This window comes from Rissa tridactyla, chromosome 6 (assembly GCF_028500815.1).
Source record: "Rissa tridactyla isolate bRisTri1 chromosome 6, bRisTri1.patW.cur.20221130, whole genome shotgun sequence".
NCBI lineage: Eukaryota > Metazoa > Chordata > Aves > Charadriiformes > Laridae > Rissa > Rissa tridactyla.
The window spans coordinates 73,433,045-73,449,030 of NC_071471.1; the positions used below are offsets into that span (position 1 = coordinate 73,433,045).

Genomic DNA, 15,986 nt, shown 5'->3' on the forward strand with positions numbered 1-15,986 from the left:
AAGATGCCGGTAATAGAAGTCAAATATGAAATACATTGGGAGTTCGCCAGGGTCAGGATAGTTAAGACTCGTGGCTTTTTTTCATTCCAGTCTTTGCAGTTACTTGTAAATCTTTATTCATCGGCTGTGTCTGTGCTGCGGGTAGGCTGGCAGGATTTACCCTACAGGTGGATGTGGACGGAGACCATCAGTGGGGGCTGAGGCCTGCTCTCCGTCGCAGTGCGTGCTCGGAGACAGCCCGTGCGCGGGGGCTGCCGGCTGCGGCCAGTTCCCGGGAGCGGCAGGGACGAAGGGCGTCCGTGTGCTGCCCGCCTTCAGAAAACATGCTGTTTAAAGTGGCCTAACTTCGCTTCTTCTAAGGCTACATCTGGATGTGTGTCAGTGGGAGGTGTCCCTGCCCAGGGCAGGGGCGTTGGAACCAGGTGATCTTTAAGGTCCCTTCCAACCCGAAGCACTCCATGGTTCTGTGACCTGTGTAAACCTGCTCTTGCTGCCATCAGATACGCTGTGTTATTTTCTACACAAACAATTCTGGATGTCTGAAAGTCTTATTGCTCCATCTCACTGTAACGTAATCCTTAAGAAAATGACCTATTATTTAACTCCACTAAAAATAGTTATGAAAGAGTGTGTATCTTCAATTAATTATAGTGTGGGAATTTTATAATTGAAAGCTGAGCTTCGTTAGTGTTGAGAGAAGTCTCTTTCTTTTGTTCTCTGACACTGGGTTAACTAAGAAAGCAATAGACTTGGGACACATACGGATGCTTTGTTTGGAATATATACGTGTATATGTAAATACACACCCATGTATGTCTCTGTGTGTGTGCACTTATATGCATATACACCACCTTTCTTAAGTCTGCTGCTTTACTAGGTTTTCGTTCGTACGTATATGTGAGCAGTACGGCATTATGAAGGAAAAGAGGAAATGTTTGCTTTTCCTTTTTTTTTTTTTGTTTATTTTGTTTACAGCCCATGGTTAGAGTGACTCTTGTATCACCATTGCCCATTTAAGACATTATTTGGTATAAGTGATATAGGCTGAGGAAAGAGGGTGCCTCTGTGGATGGCATTGGGTTTATCAAGCCATTTATTTTTTAAAATAATAGAATTATATCCATTATTAAAGCTGTGAGTTGGCTCATTAGCAGTCCCTGTCAGTCAAGGCATACATGAATAATGAAGGGCCAGAGCAGCGTTTGGGTATTTGTCAGTAGGGCTGTGTGTTCTCCCTCGCGCTGTTCTGGGCTGCTGGGAATGTGTTTCCCAGGTGTTTGGCAGGCACAGCCGTTAATTGACTGTGAAAGCCTGTAAGACGGTATTAGCTGGATAAATCCCGCAGCGCTGCGTACGAAGGAAGTTTGGCGCTGACAACTCTCGCTTTAAGCAGTTTTTCATGTGAAGTGTTTTTTCCAGCCCGGGTACTGCCAAGGCCTCCGGGGGGGAGCTGGGGGTCTTGTTCCCTGCTCCGTGTCTCCGTCCCTGGGGTCCAGCCCCGGGCGGGCTGTGTTGGAGCCTCCCTGCCGCTGCTGCCTCCCGAGGGCAAGCGGCCGCCTTCCTGCGGTGCCAAACGCAGCCCGTCGTGCTGCTGAGCTGTCTTTCTGCAGGGCAGCTGCTTGGCTGGAGGTACCGGGTGTCCCCGCAGGTGGCACCCGTTTTTCACGCAGGTGAAAAACCCGCTGGCACAGCCCCGCGTCGCTCCCTCTTGCAGCAACTGGCCCAGTCCCCTCCACAAAGCGTCGAACCCGTGCTGCGGCTCAGGCACGTTCTGCTTCCTGCAGAGATGGGCACAAACACGTTCGAATGAGTTGCTGAACCGGAGTCTTGCTAAGTAATAGCATACACAAATCATGGGCTTCTCCGCCGGTTGTTCTCCCTGCGCGCGGATGGCGCTGGTGGCTGGCGAGGGGCAGATCTCGCAGAAGGGCTGTTCCGGGGTGGTGCTGCCCCTCTGCCGTGTGCAGCGCCTGGTGTTCGCTCTAATGCTGTATTGCGGCAATATGCTCTGGGTGCAGTTTCCTTCTTTGCACTTGGGAGTTAGAAATGTTGTGTTACAAACTTGTGTATTGTATGTGATTCATAAACTTTTTCCTGAGATTTAATTGTTCATATGAATGATAGATTGCTTTTAGTCACTGCCCTTGAATCATCCTTTATTAATGCAGGCATTGTTCACACTGAACTACCAATTTCAATTTTGTCACATAAACTTTATTTTTTCTGTTGCTAATGAGTGGTTTTCTTTTTTTGGTGTGGGGCTTGTCATGGTAGGTTTGTTTTTTCCCTTTCCGTTTTTCTTTGAATGGTATTCTTGGTTGGACTTTCTGTTCCCTTCTGCCCATGGAGTTTAGGAGGCGCTCCTGAATATCCACATTGAGACCCTGGGACAGAGCTGCGGGGCAGGAAAGCACGCTGGCAGTCCTCTGAGGGTGCAGCCTCTTGGTGCTGTTCCCCCCTCGCTGTCATGTCATGTCCTGCCTGCAGGGAGCTGCTGTTCGCCCCCGGGCACCCTCAGGTCACCTCTCCCTTCACCTGCCGAGCACCCGGCAGCGGGAGGCTGCGGCCACGTGTGCCGCGATACGCGCCTTGGCTGCGGCGTTGGCCTGGGCACAGGTCTGGCCAGGGCCGAGGAGCCCACGGGGCTGGACTGAAACGTCAGGCATGGCTCTGTCGAGTGGCCCAGTGTTTTGTGCTAGCGACACTGAGATCTGCACACAGCAGGGTGAAAAAAAGCACTTGCACAAATTAGAGAAGCTTTTGAACAGGCTTTATTCTTGTCAGGCCGGGTTGGGATGGGTAAGTGGTCAACGCACAGCAACTGGGTCGCTTTCTCCTCTTCCTCCTCCTCCCTTAAAGTACAAGGGCACTGGCTACAGCACTTTGTACACCCCAACCCCCAAAATAAACTACATTTGGGGACACTTTTGCTAACAGATGTTCTTCTTTAATAGGAAGTATTTTTTGTTTTAATTCATTTTTTTATTTGAACCTCCTGTGTCCGGAGTGAGGTTTGCTTTCTGTAGGTGCTGTGGGTGGTGTTCAGTGATGGTGCTTCTGCTCACAGGCATGACGCTGTGTCTCTTCTGCTCAGTGGCTGCTCTGAGGCTCTCTGGCATCGAAGCAAGCGTTGCGCTTCAGCCGTGGAGTCCTGTTTGTCGTAGTCACACCAGAAGGGGCCATGTCTGGGTGCTCGTGATCTATCCTCTATCTGACCAGTGACCTGGGCTTTCAGCTGTTTCCATCACACTACCACGATGCCATACATCACTAGTTCTCACATCGCTGCATTCTGTGTTCTCCTGCAAAGGCTCATCCTCCCCATGGTAAAGTTTCCGATCTTCCCGTGTTCACCCTCGTCCTGCGTGAGCCTGCTCTGCTCTCCATGCCCGAGGCCCTGCGCAGCCGCAGCGCGCTGGGAGGCGTCTCTATCTCTCCCGGGTTCAGGCCGAGCTGCTGCAGCAGGCTCTGGTTCCACTGCTGGGCACGTGCCCCCTGGTTGCAGACGATGCAGACGCTCGCAGTTGCGTGCAGTGCCCCGCTCTTGCGTTACGTGCAGTTGTGCACTCAAGCAGTCACGTGTTGCCTGAAATTAATTCACTGCAAATGCCGGTGTCCAGTGCCTGTCTCCAGGAACGATGCTGGGGTCACTGGTTGTAGGGTGGGCTGGCTGGGTCACTCCAACCATGGCTGCATCCATCAGCAGTCGGCAGACACGGTTTCCATGTGTGGGTCAATCGGCAGCTGCTGCCGTGGCCGGCCGCGCACATCCTGCGATCCCTGATGTTCTGTGCTGGTGCTTGTTCCAGCACCGTCCGGAGAGGCTGCGGTCCTGATCCTCAGTGCGAGTATCCATGGCAGGACTGAGCCCCACGTGGTACTGTGGCCAGGACTCTCCGCTTTAAAAATCTCCAGGCTAACATCCAGGGGCCAGTCACTGTCTCTGCTTGTCGATGTATTAGCCCTTTCTCTGCAGAATTGTTCTCGGCAAGTTCCCCTGAAGTCATAGAATGGTTTGGGTTGGAAGGGACCTTAAAGATCATCCAGTTCCAACCCTCTGCCCTGGGCAGGGACACCTCCCACTAGATGAGGTTGCTCAGAGCCCCGTCCAGCCTGGCCTTAAAAACTTCCAGGGATGGGGCTTCCACCACCTCTCTGGGCAACCTGTTCCAGCGTCTCACCACCCTCGTGGTGAAGAACTTCCTCCTAATGTCCAGTCTGAATCGACCCATCTCTAGTTTTAATCCACTCCCTCTAGTCCTACCATGACCCGACATCCTAAAAAGTCCCTCCCCAGCTTTCTTGTAGACCCCCTTAAGATACTGGTAGGCCACTGTAAGGTCTCCTCGGAGCCTTCTTTTCTCCAGATGGAACAACCCCAACTCTCTCAGTCTGTCCTCATAGGAGAGGTGCTCCAGCCCTCGGATCATCCTCGTGGCCCTTCTCTGGACGCGTTCCAGCACGTCCGTATCTCTCTTGTAGTAGGGGCTCCAGCACTGGACGCAGTACTCCAGGTGGGGTCTCATGAGAGTGGAGTAGAGGGGGAGAAGTCCAAAGGTTGGTCCTCTGCTGCTTCCTCTAACAGAGACTCAGCATCTCTTTGTGGTCTCTCTCCCATGTGCTGTTGTAGCTGTGCTTCTGTGCTCTAAGTGTATCGGTGCTCCTTGCTTTGCCACACGCTGTTCTCTAGAGCGTGTCCCACGGGTCCGCTTCCCGCGTGTCTCACTGTCAAGCTGTGCCTTGGACGTCTATGGTCACATCAGTGCCTTGGCCATTCAGAAGCCAAAGTTTGTCGAAACCATTTGTGAAGAGCACAGTTGGTTTCAGTGGTGCAAGATGCAATTGTTGAAGTTGGGTTTTAGAGGCAAGATGTTGTTTTGCTTTTTTAAGCACTATTTAAGCAGTAATCGGCCTTACCAGCTGAAGCTGCTGTGAACTGGAGCTTGTTTCAGCTGCTGCTCACGAGATGTTCATTCCTAGCCTTCCTTTTGTGGGGGTCTGTTTGATTTTTTTGTTTGTTTATTTTAGGGTGTTCTCATAACATATTAGGTTGGTTTCTAGGTCAGTGAGGTCCTGAAGTTTTGGGAGATTTTGTCCAGATTGGAGTCCTGACAGCACGTGCTACCGTTACTTTTTAGGAGTTAAAGAAATGTGGCTCTTTCCCCTTCCCTCTCTTGTGTCGTTAAAGGCGAGATTAATTCTGGTCTTGGTGTCAACTGTACTGTATATGTCTTTACCTCCAGCTCCTTTGAAGATGCAGGCACTTGATCACTGCTTTATCACTTTTGTTCAGTTCAACTACATCATTCCTGATGCTTCCCTAAGATGGGGCCAGAATAGTTTATTTACTTTTTAACGGATTACCCTTTGCTGTTATTGTTTTAGGCTGCATTTCCTATGTTTGAGTGTTCCTGGGTTTTGAACGCAACGTCCCTGGCTGGGGAGGTCTGTCTGCTGGTGCCTCTTGCAGCCTAGGCACGCGTGGTTTCCCCTGTGTCGAGAGGTGCTGGTGTCTCATGTGTACAGGGTAGTTCGCAGACAGCTTCAGTTACTTAGAAACACCTAGCCTTCAAAGCAGGTAGTAGACGCTTAGTATTTTTCGTTCAGCTTCTGATGTTTTCTGACAGGATGCCCAGGCTTTAGTTTTTCCTGCTGTTCCTGCTGGAGATGTGTGCTAGCGAGCGCACGGCTCTGGGCCACAGCCTGTTACCTGTCTCGGGCTCTCTAGAGCTGCGTCGCCCGCGTTCCTGCAGCCTTTCTCCGTGCTGAGGCTGCCAGCAGCGTGTTTTCTGCATTACTCCACAGGAAGCCGTAACTGCTTCGGTTTCTTTTTGTATTCCCGACGTGTATTGTGTCTTGATTTAGACACACTCACAGGAAGGGAGATCAACAGAGAAGAAGGTAAACAAAATAGGAGGCTACTGCATTTTTAGTAGGTACTCGGTGCATGTCAGGTGGAACAGGAGAGACCAAGACGGTTGTTTCCAGTGCCCCTTTGAGATGCCGCTGCGCCAGGGACCTCAGTCCTGAAACGCCAGCCCAACCCTGCAGTGACTCTGGTGCCGGCATGGCCCGTCCTCTGTCCAGGACAGCCCGTCCGTTAGTCTGCCCCGGTAACGTACTGCTCTCCTTGAGTTCTGCCACCCTTCCCTGTGAGGGGGACAGGGCTCTGGACGCAGAGACTTATGCCCTTCTTCAGGCACAAGGCCGCCGCCAGCACAGACCATCTTCGCTTCTCGGTGTTTGCCCTCTGTGTTGTGCCTGTCCCCTTTGGCACTGGCAGGGAAACCCAGCATCCCACGGAGCAGGAAGGGTGGGCAGCAGTCCCTTCCTCTTCCTTGCTCCTCCTGTCCCCTAACGCACTGATTTCCCCCAGTACTTTTGTGTCTTCATTTCTCTTGATTCAGCATCCAACAAGCCACTGCTTTTCTCAGCCCAGGAGTAAAACTGCCCTAAACTTTACAAAGAAAGACTTGTGTGTCCAAAACCCCATTTTTTTCAGCTGCATATTTTTCTGCTGCAACTCAGGAAAGCTTGTGACACTGCATTTGTATTTGGAAGTTGTCTGTGCAAATGCATGTAAAAAACCCATAGCATTTAAGTAAAAGTTCAGGTTTGGACTTTTCCTTAGAAGTTTTCTTCAGACTCATGAGTAATTCTTGTTTTCCTGTTTGATCCTGGTTGGTTTGTCTCCGTTGACTTTGAAATCTGGTAAACCAATAACGTGAACGTAACGCACAGGGTATCATCTTTTTGTTTGTCAACTATGAATCTAAAGTCGGTACAGAACACCACAATAACGGTACCCATCTGATGTGCGTTTTCTTCAGCATCATCTGTGCAGTCCGATGTTTAAAGCATAGCAAGGAGAGTAGTTACGACTCTATTTGAAGGTGAAAAAAGAATTTAAATCAAATAGGCCTTTGAATATAAATGTCAAGAAGTAGCCAGTAAACTTCTAAAGATAGCATAGGAGATTCAAACTCTTGATCTAAAAATCTTAATCTAAACAAATCAGTGGAATCGATGTAACAGTCATGTTGATGGACCTGAAACCAGTTTTTGAATAAGCCTGGTAACTGTGGTCAAACAGAGCTTGATTAAAGGTTTTGTTTTTCATTAAATAAGTAGGAAACCAAATACAGCAAATGCAGGGAAAAATATCCTCAATTTCACATTTTTCTCTGGGTGGAGCATAGATCGAATGGAAGAGCTGAAAAAGGCTGTGTGTTGCCTGGGATTGCCCCCGTGGAGGATGTGACTTGGGTAGGGCCGGTGCGTTGCTGTGCGGTGCCAAGAAACCTTCCAGCTCAGGGTTTTGGGGATCCCTCCCTCCACGTAGGGCTGTTTAAGTCGGGCATTTAGAAATTGGGGTTGGTGGTACTTCCCGTTCAGGTTGGCGTGCAAAGTCCAGCCAGCCAGTTCTCTTCTGTGTTCATTTTGGAGTTCAGAGAGTTTTCACAAAGTGAGTCAAGAATTTTTTCTTTTAGCTTAAAAAATGAGCCTATTCTTAGCTAAAAATAAACTTCACAAAATAGAACCTGCTTTCTATAATTCATCTACTTTCTTCCATTTCCCTCTGAATGAAACTAAAAAGAATTTTTCCAGGCTGTTAATTTGGTTTCATTTAGTTCGCTTTCTTTTTTTTCTTCTTGAATGAAAGGCTTCTTACCCTGTCTAAATATATTTTCTCTTTTTCCTTTTTTGAAAAGACTTCTTCCCTGTCTGAATATATTTTTGCAACAGGCTTAAAGCTTTCTTTTGGCTGTTGGGTGTAATTTTGTAGGAAATGGAAACACTGGGGAGAAGAGAGACTGCTTGTATGTTCGCTTTGAAAAGCCGCTTGTTTTCGGGATGTTACCAGCTCATGTGGTATCCATGCATCTGCAAGTTACTAGTTTTTCTTATAAGCCTGACCAATACAGTAACCAGTGTGACATAAATAGACTTCAAATGGAAACTAGGCATGAAAAGAGATAGTTTTAGTGGCATTTGGAATTCCAGGAAAAGGTCAAAAGAGCTTTTAATTGAAGGGACCAGCAGTGCGCGTGTCCTGTTACTGTAACATGGGTTCCATATGTTCTGCAGACTGGAAAGAATCACAGAACGGTTTGGGTGGGAAGGGACCTTAAGGGCCACCCAGTGGCACCCCCTGCCCTGGGCAGGGACACCTCCCACCAGCCCAGGTTGCTCCAAGCCCCGTCCAACCTGGCCTTGAACCCCTCCAGGGATGGGGCAGCCACAGCTGCTCTGGGCAACCTGGGCCAGGGGCTCACTGCCCTCAGAATAAAAAGTTCTTCCTGAGATCTAGTCTGAATCTTCCCTCTTTTAGTTTAAAACCTTTTGTCCTCATCCTATCACTACATGCCCTTGCAGGAAGTCCCTCCCCAGCTTTCCTGGAGCCCCTTTAGGGACTGGAAGGCTGCTATAAGGTCTCCCCGGAGCCTTCTCTTCTCCAGGCTGAACCCCCCCAGCTCTCTCAGCCTGTCCTCCCAGCAGAGGGGCTCCAGCCCTCCCAGCATCTCTGGGGCCTCCTCTGGCCCCGCTCCAACAGCTCCGTGTCCGTCCTGTGCTGAGGGAAGAAGCTGTGCTTGTTTCGAGGGCTAGGGTTTGCAGCTCTGAGTTGGAATGTGTGCTGTTGGATGGAACGGTAGGATGAAACCAGGACCGGGCTCCTCAGGGCTTTGGGGTGTTTGCTAGGATCAACTGCAGCAGCACAGCCCGAAGAGCAGCGAACCCCCCAAGCTTTGGTGTGCTTTGAGGAGACAGCCTGTGCACATCTGCTGGGCTCGCGACCAGCACCTTTGGAGGCCGTGTGGAGCCGGCTGGGGGCTCTCCGGGCACTGGGGCAGGATGGTGCGAGAGAGAAGCACTTGGCGCTCGGGAGACAGACTCCTTCTGAAAGGATGCTCAGACCTTTCTCTTGCCTCTTTCTGGCAGATCCCCGAGGGCACGAGCAGAGCTGGTGCGTGGCGGGGGAGAAGGGCCTGGGGCAAACGGGGGGCTGCCAGAAACAAGGAGGCTGATGAAGTGGGGTTTGGGTTAGTGAGTGGGGAGAAATGGCTTCATCAGTGGGTGGCTATAAAAGAAGCTAGTGCTGAAGAGGACAAGGAAAAGATTAATTTCAGTCACATTACAAAAAGAATTAGGTAATTTAATGAAGGACAGAGTGTGGAGAGAAGGGATGGGAAGAAGGCCAAAGAGTCTGGAAGACCTGAAATGTAATTTGCCTATTTTTAGACAGAAAAATAAGAGAAAGATAAATTACCTTTCCATTTGATTGTTATCTCCAGTCCTTCAAAACTTAAAATTATTTCATCTCTACGGAGGTGACCGGGGAGGATTTCGAAGCTAGATTACAGAATGTTACCACAGAGTGGTAAAAACAGAAGGAAAGGATGTGGTGGTGCCATGGGACCGGAGGAGGAGGAGGGCACGGCAGTCGGGAGCGTGGCAGGGCCCTTCTCCCGGTGGGGTTCCTGCGGAGCCAGGAGGTGACGGTCACAGTTGCCATGGGACAGACCAAACCCCCGGCCCTGCAAGAGGGGCCCTTGTTGGCAGCCCCAGCGCCCTCCTTAGCACTTCATCTCCTGAAATTACCTGCCAAGGGACTCGACTGGCATCTTCCAGTGCTGTTTCTCCTGCTCAGATTTGTGTTTCTCTCATCACTTCTTCAAACCTTCCTGTGGGATCCCAGAAGGAATTAATCTGCGGGTGTGAGAGCTTTATTCTGTCCCTTTCATGTTATTTCATGGGGCTTTTGCCTCCTGCTGGCACCTGTTTCAGAAAATGTCATTTGTGAACTGTGATGATCAGCTTCTCGCTTCTTGCCAGCTGTAGTGCAATTAACAACCCTGTGCAGAATTAACTTGTTTAAAACTCCCTGTGGAGCTGGGTGCTCAGCTGCCGGCCCGTTTTTGGCTGGTCCGGTGTCTCCCCGCTGCCATCCCTGGGGCAGGATGACGGGCGGGATGGCGGCTGTGCTCCTCAGCCCCCCTGGGATGGGCCTGACCCCGCAGCTCCCGGGGCCCTTGTCACGGTGCATCCCTCCGACACCCCTCGGCCCTGAGCGCTCCCGACTCCGCAGCTCTGGCACTGCGGTGGTGCTGCTCGGGTAGGAGAAAGGACAGAGGACACTGGGAAGGTCCTACAGCTTTTGGTGTGTTTTTTTCCCTTCATCTCATACCTGGCTTAGTTCTGGAATTATTTCTATAAATGCCTTCCCCCCCGAGACTTTGTTCTCTGTTGTTAATTAGTTTAAAGGGCTGTGCAGGCAAGTGAAGTTGTAAAATTAGGTGTACCTCTACTTAGTGACCTGAATTCATTTTTCCTCTTTCTGCTTGAACGCTGGCCTGTGCCAGCAGATTCAAAATACACTGGGTGTCGGGAGGGGTTATATTGGCAGGGTGCGGAGCTGTGCTGAATTTAGTTCACAAGGGGTCGGGTGCAGGTTGTCCAGGCCGTTGGTGGGATGGTGTCCTTTCTTCCTGAGCCAAAGTTCTCAATGCACCTGGAGAAAGTGCACAGCAGCTCCATAGAGGATATCTGCCATCAGCTTCCAGGGAGTGACTGTTGGGGTTAAAAAGAAGAAGAAAGCCTTTTTTAAAAACAACCAAGAACCCAAACTCCAGAGCATTGTTCCTCCGCATGAATCTGTTTTCAGGCTGCTCCCGCTTTTTCACAAATACAGGAGTTGGTAGATACCGTAATAGCTAAATGTGGCAACAGGAGTGCTATTAGCAGCTTTTATCTTAATCGTTGCTTGTGGCTGACTCCTGCTTACATTCAAAATGCGTTCCTGGTCTACCTTCAAAACGCAGCTGCTGTAGGTTTGTTTCATGTAGGTTTGAGATCTTGAATTTCCTAGGGAGCTATGAGTTTTCTGTATGTATTTGCATCTCCTCCACTGGGAGGTGCGGATCGATACAGTGATGGTCTCCACTTATAATATCTGTTATCCAGGGATCTCAGAGCCGTCCCGTCCCAGGCTGGGTAGTGGAGGTGGAACAAGCAGGTGCGTCGTTGGCTTTTCTGCTGTGACTTGTGGGACCACCAGACAGAGAAAGGTCCCGTCATCCCCAGTTCGTCTCCAAGAGCTGTGGTGGCAGAGCTGACGCTAAGAGCTGGGGCTCTCTGGTCGTGCATTCCTTCAGCCTCTTCCTGCTGCTTCAACATGAGTCCATGTTAGGTGGTATGTTGGTGGTGTCTTACTGCTGGAAGTTCTAGCTACATGCCCGTGACACTCGCTGCAAGCAATGACCCAGGGCTTCAGGAGGACTAGGAGCACAGGAAACAAAATCCAGTACCCCCTGGTCCCTTCCCAGGAGGGAAATCATTATTCCTCCTTGTGGCAGACTTTGCTTTTGGGTGCTGCGCTGGGCAGGGGAGTGGGGCATCGTAGGAGAACTGGGGAAGCCTTGGCTCGCTGTGGCCTGTGAGGAGCCTCTGGAGGTGCTCGTCTGAGGGACTGCTGTCACTGCTCAGGGTTTAGTTTAGCAAATTTTTCAAGATTTGATCTGATTTCTCAAAAACACTCTCGCCCAGCATATGGGAGGTAGGTGCAGAGCTGCTGGAGGGCCCTGGAGTGGCCTCGTCAGCTTCCCTCTGAGGTACTGGGTTTTTTCCTGTTTAATCTTACAATGTTTTCATTTAGTCACCTGGCAAATGGGGAAGCTTCTACTGCTTGCAGTCGTATACAAAAACAAAAGTAAGGTTGTGCTTTATTTTCTCCCCTGGGATTCCTCAAGTATGAATAACTTGCTTTAAATATTCTTGATTGGTAGCAATTTTTTCTCCCTTAAAAAGCCATAGCTAGTATATATTGCCATGAATAGCTGTGCCATCCTTATTTACAGATTCACACTCAGGTTTAACTGAAAATCTCAAAACATGGTAAATAAAAATCTTCTGTTTGTGCTTAACTTAGAAAGACCGTGTCTGAGACTAGGTGAGGTCTCAGTGAAGAGTCCTGCGCTCTGGAGCGCGTTTGCCTCAAATTGGGGTTTGCATTCTTTGGGCTATTGTCACCCGTCACTTAGCCCCTGCCTGTAAATACAGACTGAAGTGGGGTTTGGTTTGTTTTAGGGCGTTTACAGAAGTGACTGACTTCTGTTAATTTTAAATTATTCTTAAAACTTAAGAGGTCCCCAGGACATCTTGCGACTGGCGTAAATAAAATAAAGAGAAATGAGGAGCGCGTGGGGTTTGTTTGTTAACATGAGAATTGCCTGTTACCTACTGAGTAAGGCCATACTTTGTTTTGAAAACAAATACACAGCACTGCTGAAGTCTGCTGGGTGCCTCATGCAGGACTCACTGATCTAGTTCTCATAACTAGCAGAAAATTTTAATTACAAATTTAAAAATCCCCAAGATCTTGCTTTCTTGATAGTTTGAATCTGGCCTTTTGTTTTAGCTCACACACAAATCATATACAAAGCACGTTCCCAGTTCGCATCTGTCTTGTAGAGTGGTTAAAAAAACCAGCAGATCATTAAATCCTGTGCTATCTTCATAACTTTCAGCGCAGCTCCCGGTTTGCTTGTTTTCTTGTTGCTGCTTCTATAAAAGCAACAGTCCTTCCTTACTGTTCCTCAGTGGGTTGTCTCATCAAGTTCAGAATGAGTAGGAAAAGAGTTGCGTTGCCAAATGAGCAGTTGACGAGACAGCATTTCTAAAAATGTCTTATTGCCTGCGTGGCTGCCTTCAGTTGTCGCTTCTGCCCGCGGTTCCTTGCCCTGGCTCTGCACAAGGGGAAGGGTGCGGGGGGCAGATGGGGATGGTTGTTAATCTGAGCCGTCCCCAGGCTCGGGCCAAGGTTCAGCCCCGTTGGCGTCGGGCGCGGGACGGGGGCCTCAGGCTCTGGCTGGTGCCTGGCCCCCGCGCCGAGAGCAGAAACTTCCATGGGAAATACTGAGAAAGTTCAGCGCTAGGAAAAGTAGTTGTTCCTAAGAAGTGGAAATGTCACCTTCTTGACCAATAATGTCTGAATTCCAGAATTGTCAAGAAGGAGTGATCAATAAATGGGAGGTGATGGTTACAAGGGCCAAAAGTGGCGCTTTTTTCCCCTCAGCTTTCAAAAAGCTTTTGTAGACTTTGTAGGCTTACAGAACTGGATGACTTTTATAGGTTTGGAGACAAAAAAAACAATTTATTTTTTTTTTTTGTCCTACTTAGAAATCTTTATAGCCACCTATGGGGAAATCTTCATACAGCAAGCAGTCAATATGAATTATTAAGTTTAAAGTTGTATGCAACAATTTGAAAATAACACAGTCAATGGAAAAAGAGAGCAGGACCGCAATTTCATGGCTGTTTATTTGCCTGCAGGCAGCTGGTGCCATAACTGCTGCTAACGGGAGGATGCTGAGGCATCCCTCTGGCTTTCCGTTCGATGCTGTGCATTCCCGCTATAGCTGGGAGAGGGAAGTCTGGTCTGGGTTTTCATTCCTCACTATGATGCAGAAATTATCCAGAAGTCCTACTGTTGAAGATAAAACTCAACAAATGTTTTTCTTGTAGCTGTGGGAGGATTGGCCATCTCCCTCCGTAATCGTGTACAGGGTGGGGTTTGTTTCTGAGAATGCAGAACTTCACACTTTGCTGCTTCAGTTTTCATAACTTTTGTAGCAATCTTGAAACGCTTCTCCCAGTTTGTCCTTGCCAGGAGCTCTCGTGCTGGAGCATCCTGCACCAGCGCCGTCCTCCCTCTGCGCTGCTTGCTCGTTAGCAGTAAATGCCTGTAACGAGCAGCTCGGGTGTCGCCAGCTCGACTGGAGATTCTCATTTCCAGCCAATCGGTGTGCGCTTCTAAAAGCACAGATTTCAGTTTGCTTCGGGTCTGTTGATTTAATTGCTTGATAACCTTGCTGTGTATGACTTGTGAAGTCCTGTGCAAAACGTACCTTCTGGGTGACAGTCCGAGGAGCGGGGACTCGGAAACAAAACTGAGAGTTCTGTCCATGACGCTTGGGGAGGAGCATCCTCGTGTTTGTGCTGTTTTTCTTAAATTGTGGGGAAGAATCCCCACTTGAGCGTACTGAAGAAAGCAATAACTATCGGGATATTATTATAAAAATACATTACTCTTATTCTTAATTCGGTTTTGTATTTTGTTTTTCAGCCAGAAAATTTACAGAAGAATTGGCTTCGGGAATTTTATCAGGTAAGGTAAAACTTATTTTCTCGTGGACTTCTATGCACATTTGCTTATTGGCTTAATTAATAATTTAAAGATCTTTTGCTTTTGAAGCCACTAACTGTTCTATAGTCAAAACCAGTCCAAAAGAGCATGTCTCTTTCTGGATTTCAAAGTAACGATTATAAAAGTTCAGTATATAAACACAATTTGTTCTCATTGACAATCCTCTGCCTAAGAAAAGGTTTGATGCTTTATAAATATTACTTTAGTTTGGCATGAAATGGCCTTTTAAGTTTCCCGAGTAAGAAATATATTTGGGTAATTTAAAAAACAACAACAAACTGTTGATAAGTCCAGTTTACATTTCTATTGAAGTGTAAGTTTCTGGTGTTGGTTTGCAATAGCTCAGTCCTGCTGTCTGCTCTGCTGGAAAGTTTTCTTGTTCAGGCAACATGAAAATACTTGAAACTGAACCCGTATTATCAGATGTGTTGTAAACTTTGGGTGTGGTTGGTTTTTTTAAGCAGAAAAGCCACTGTGACACGTTGTGCTGTTGCAGTGGAGACGTGGTTAACTTGCTGAGATCAGGCAGAGACAGGTCAGTCAGCCATAGGGAGCGAGCCCTGGCGGGACACGAGGGTGTCACCCTGCTCGGCGCTGAGGGGGCCGGTTCACCCCGAGAGCGTCTACCGCGGCTGCCGGCACTGCTCGATTCTGAGATTCCTTCAGTCCTTTTTACATCTCCTATACAAAAATGGTTCAAGCAACAACATTCTGCTATGCAAGTTTTAAAATGAAACTGTATACAGAAAATATTATTAGCAATATTTTGCCTTTTGCATTTTGTAACTGCAAACGTCCTGTAATTATTTATCTGGTCTGGTTACTGGTGCAGCCTATGACCTTTATTGCGATGTTGGAAAATACCGCAGTTAGCTGTTTCTGGCGAGTGTAATGGATTTGCAGAAATACGAGATACAATAACCAGTCATATTCCCCGCGATCTGTTGACTTCACAAAAGATCCATCTGTTTATTTTTCTTCTTTCCTCTTGAGCGATTACTGCTGTGTGTACATGATGCTCACACCCTGCAGGCTTTCTTGGCTGATTCTCATTTAAACCATCTCCGCACCTTCAGGAAAAGCTCTTCCCATGAATAAAATACAAAGTACATTTAAATAAATAGAATTTAAATAAATAGAAACAACTTCTTTTTAAGATCGCCACATATTTTTCAGCATCACGTTACTTATTTATGCTCCTTTATCAAGGAGCTCCTTACATGTTCCCTTGTTTACTGGCAAGGGGTGAGCCCTACGGAAACGGCTGTGAATAGTTGTGGAAAACAGGAAAAGGAGGGGAGAAGAACGAGCTGCGGGTGTCCCGGAGCAGAGACCACCAGCACTTAACTGGACGTGGCCTGTCTTTGGGCCAGTGACTGTCGTGTGTGCAAAGTCCAAGACAGGCAGAAAGCGGTTCACGAACACTCCCACGTGGCAGCCACAGGCCGGGTCCGGGCCAGCCCAAGTGTAGCTCAGGTAGCCCTGAACCCGCCCCTGGGCTGCAGCGGTTCTGCTGCCTCCCCCCTCCCTCTCTGTGCCTCTGCCCCTCCGTGTCTGCAGCCCGAGAGAGCCGCGTTTAAAGGAAAAAAAGAAAGAATCCAGAACCAGGCAGCTGGCAGTTGTGGTGCTGGTCAGGCCAGGCGGCTTCGGCCGCTCCGGAGCCCTTCTTCTTCCTCCCTCCCTGGGCAGCGGGACGCTGCTTACGCCTGTTCACAAACGCAGCGGGAAGTGGAGTAAAACTTTATAAAAAGCTCCTTAGGGAAGGGACTGACATGCCGGTACC

General features: G+C 48.7%; 1 protein-coding gene across 2 annotated transcripts in view; it reads left to right on the top strand.

Annotated features, from left to right (window-relative positions):
* INPP5A (inositol polyphosphate-5-phosphatase A) overlaps positions 1 to 15,986 on the top strand; it is a 236,049-nt gene that overhangs the window by 45,305 nt on the left and 174,758 nt on the right. For both annotated transcript variants that reach the window (XM_054204457.1, XM_054204458.1), the window contains exon 2: positions 14,123 to 14,164. In XM_054204457.1, the coding sequence (XP_054060432.1) occupies positions 14,123 to 14,164 (42 nt within the window). The remainder of the gene's footprint in view (positions 1 to 14,122; positions 14,165 to 15,986) is intronic.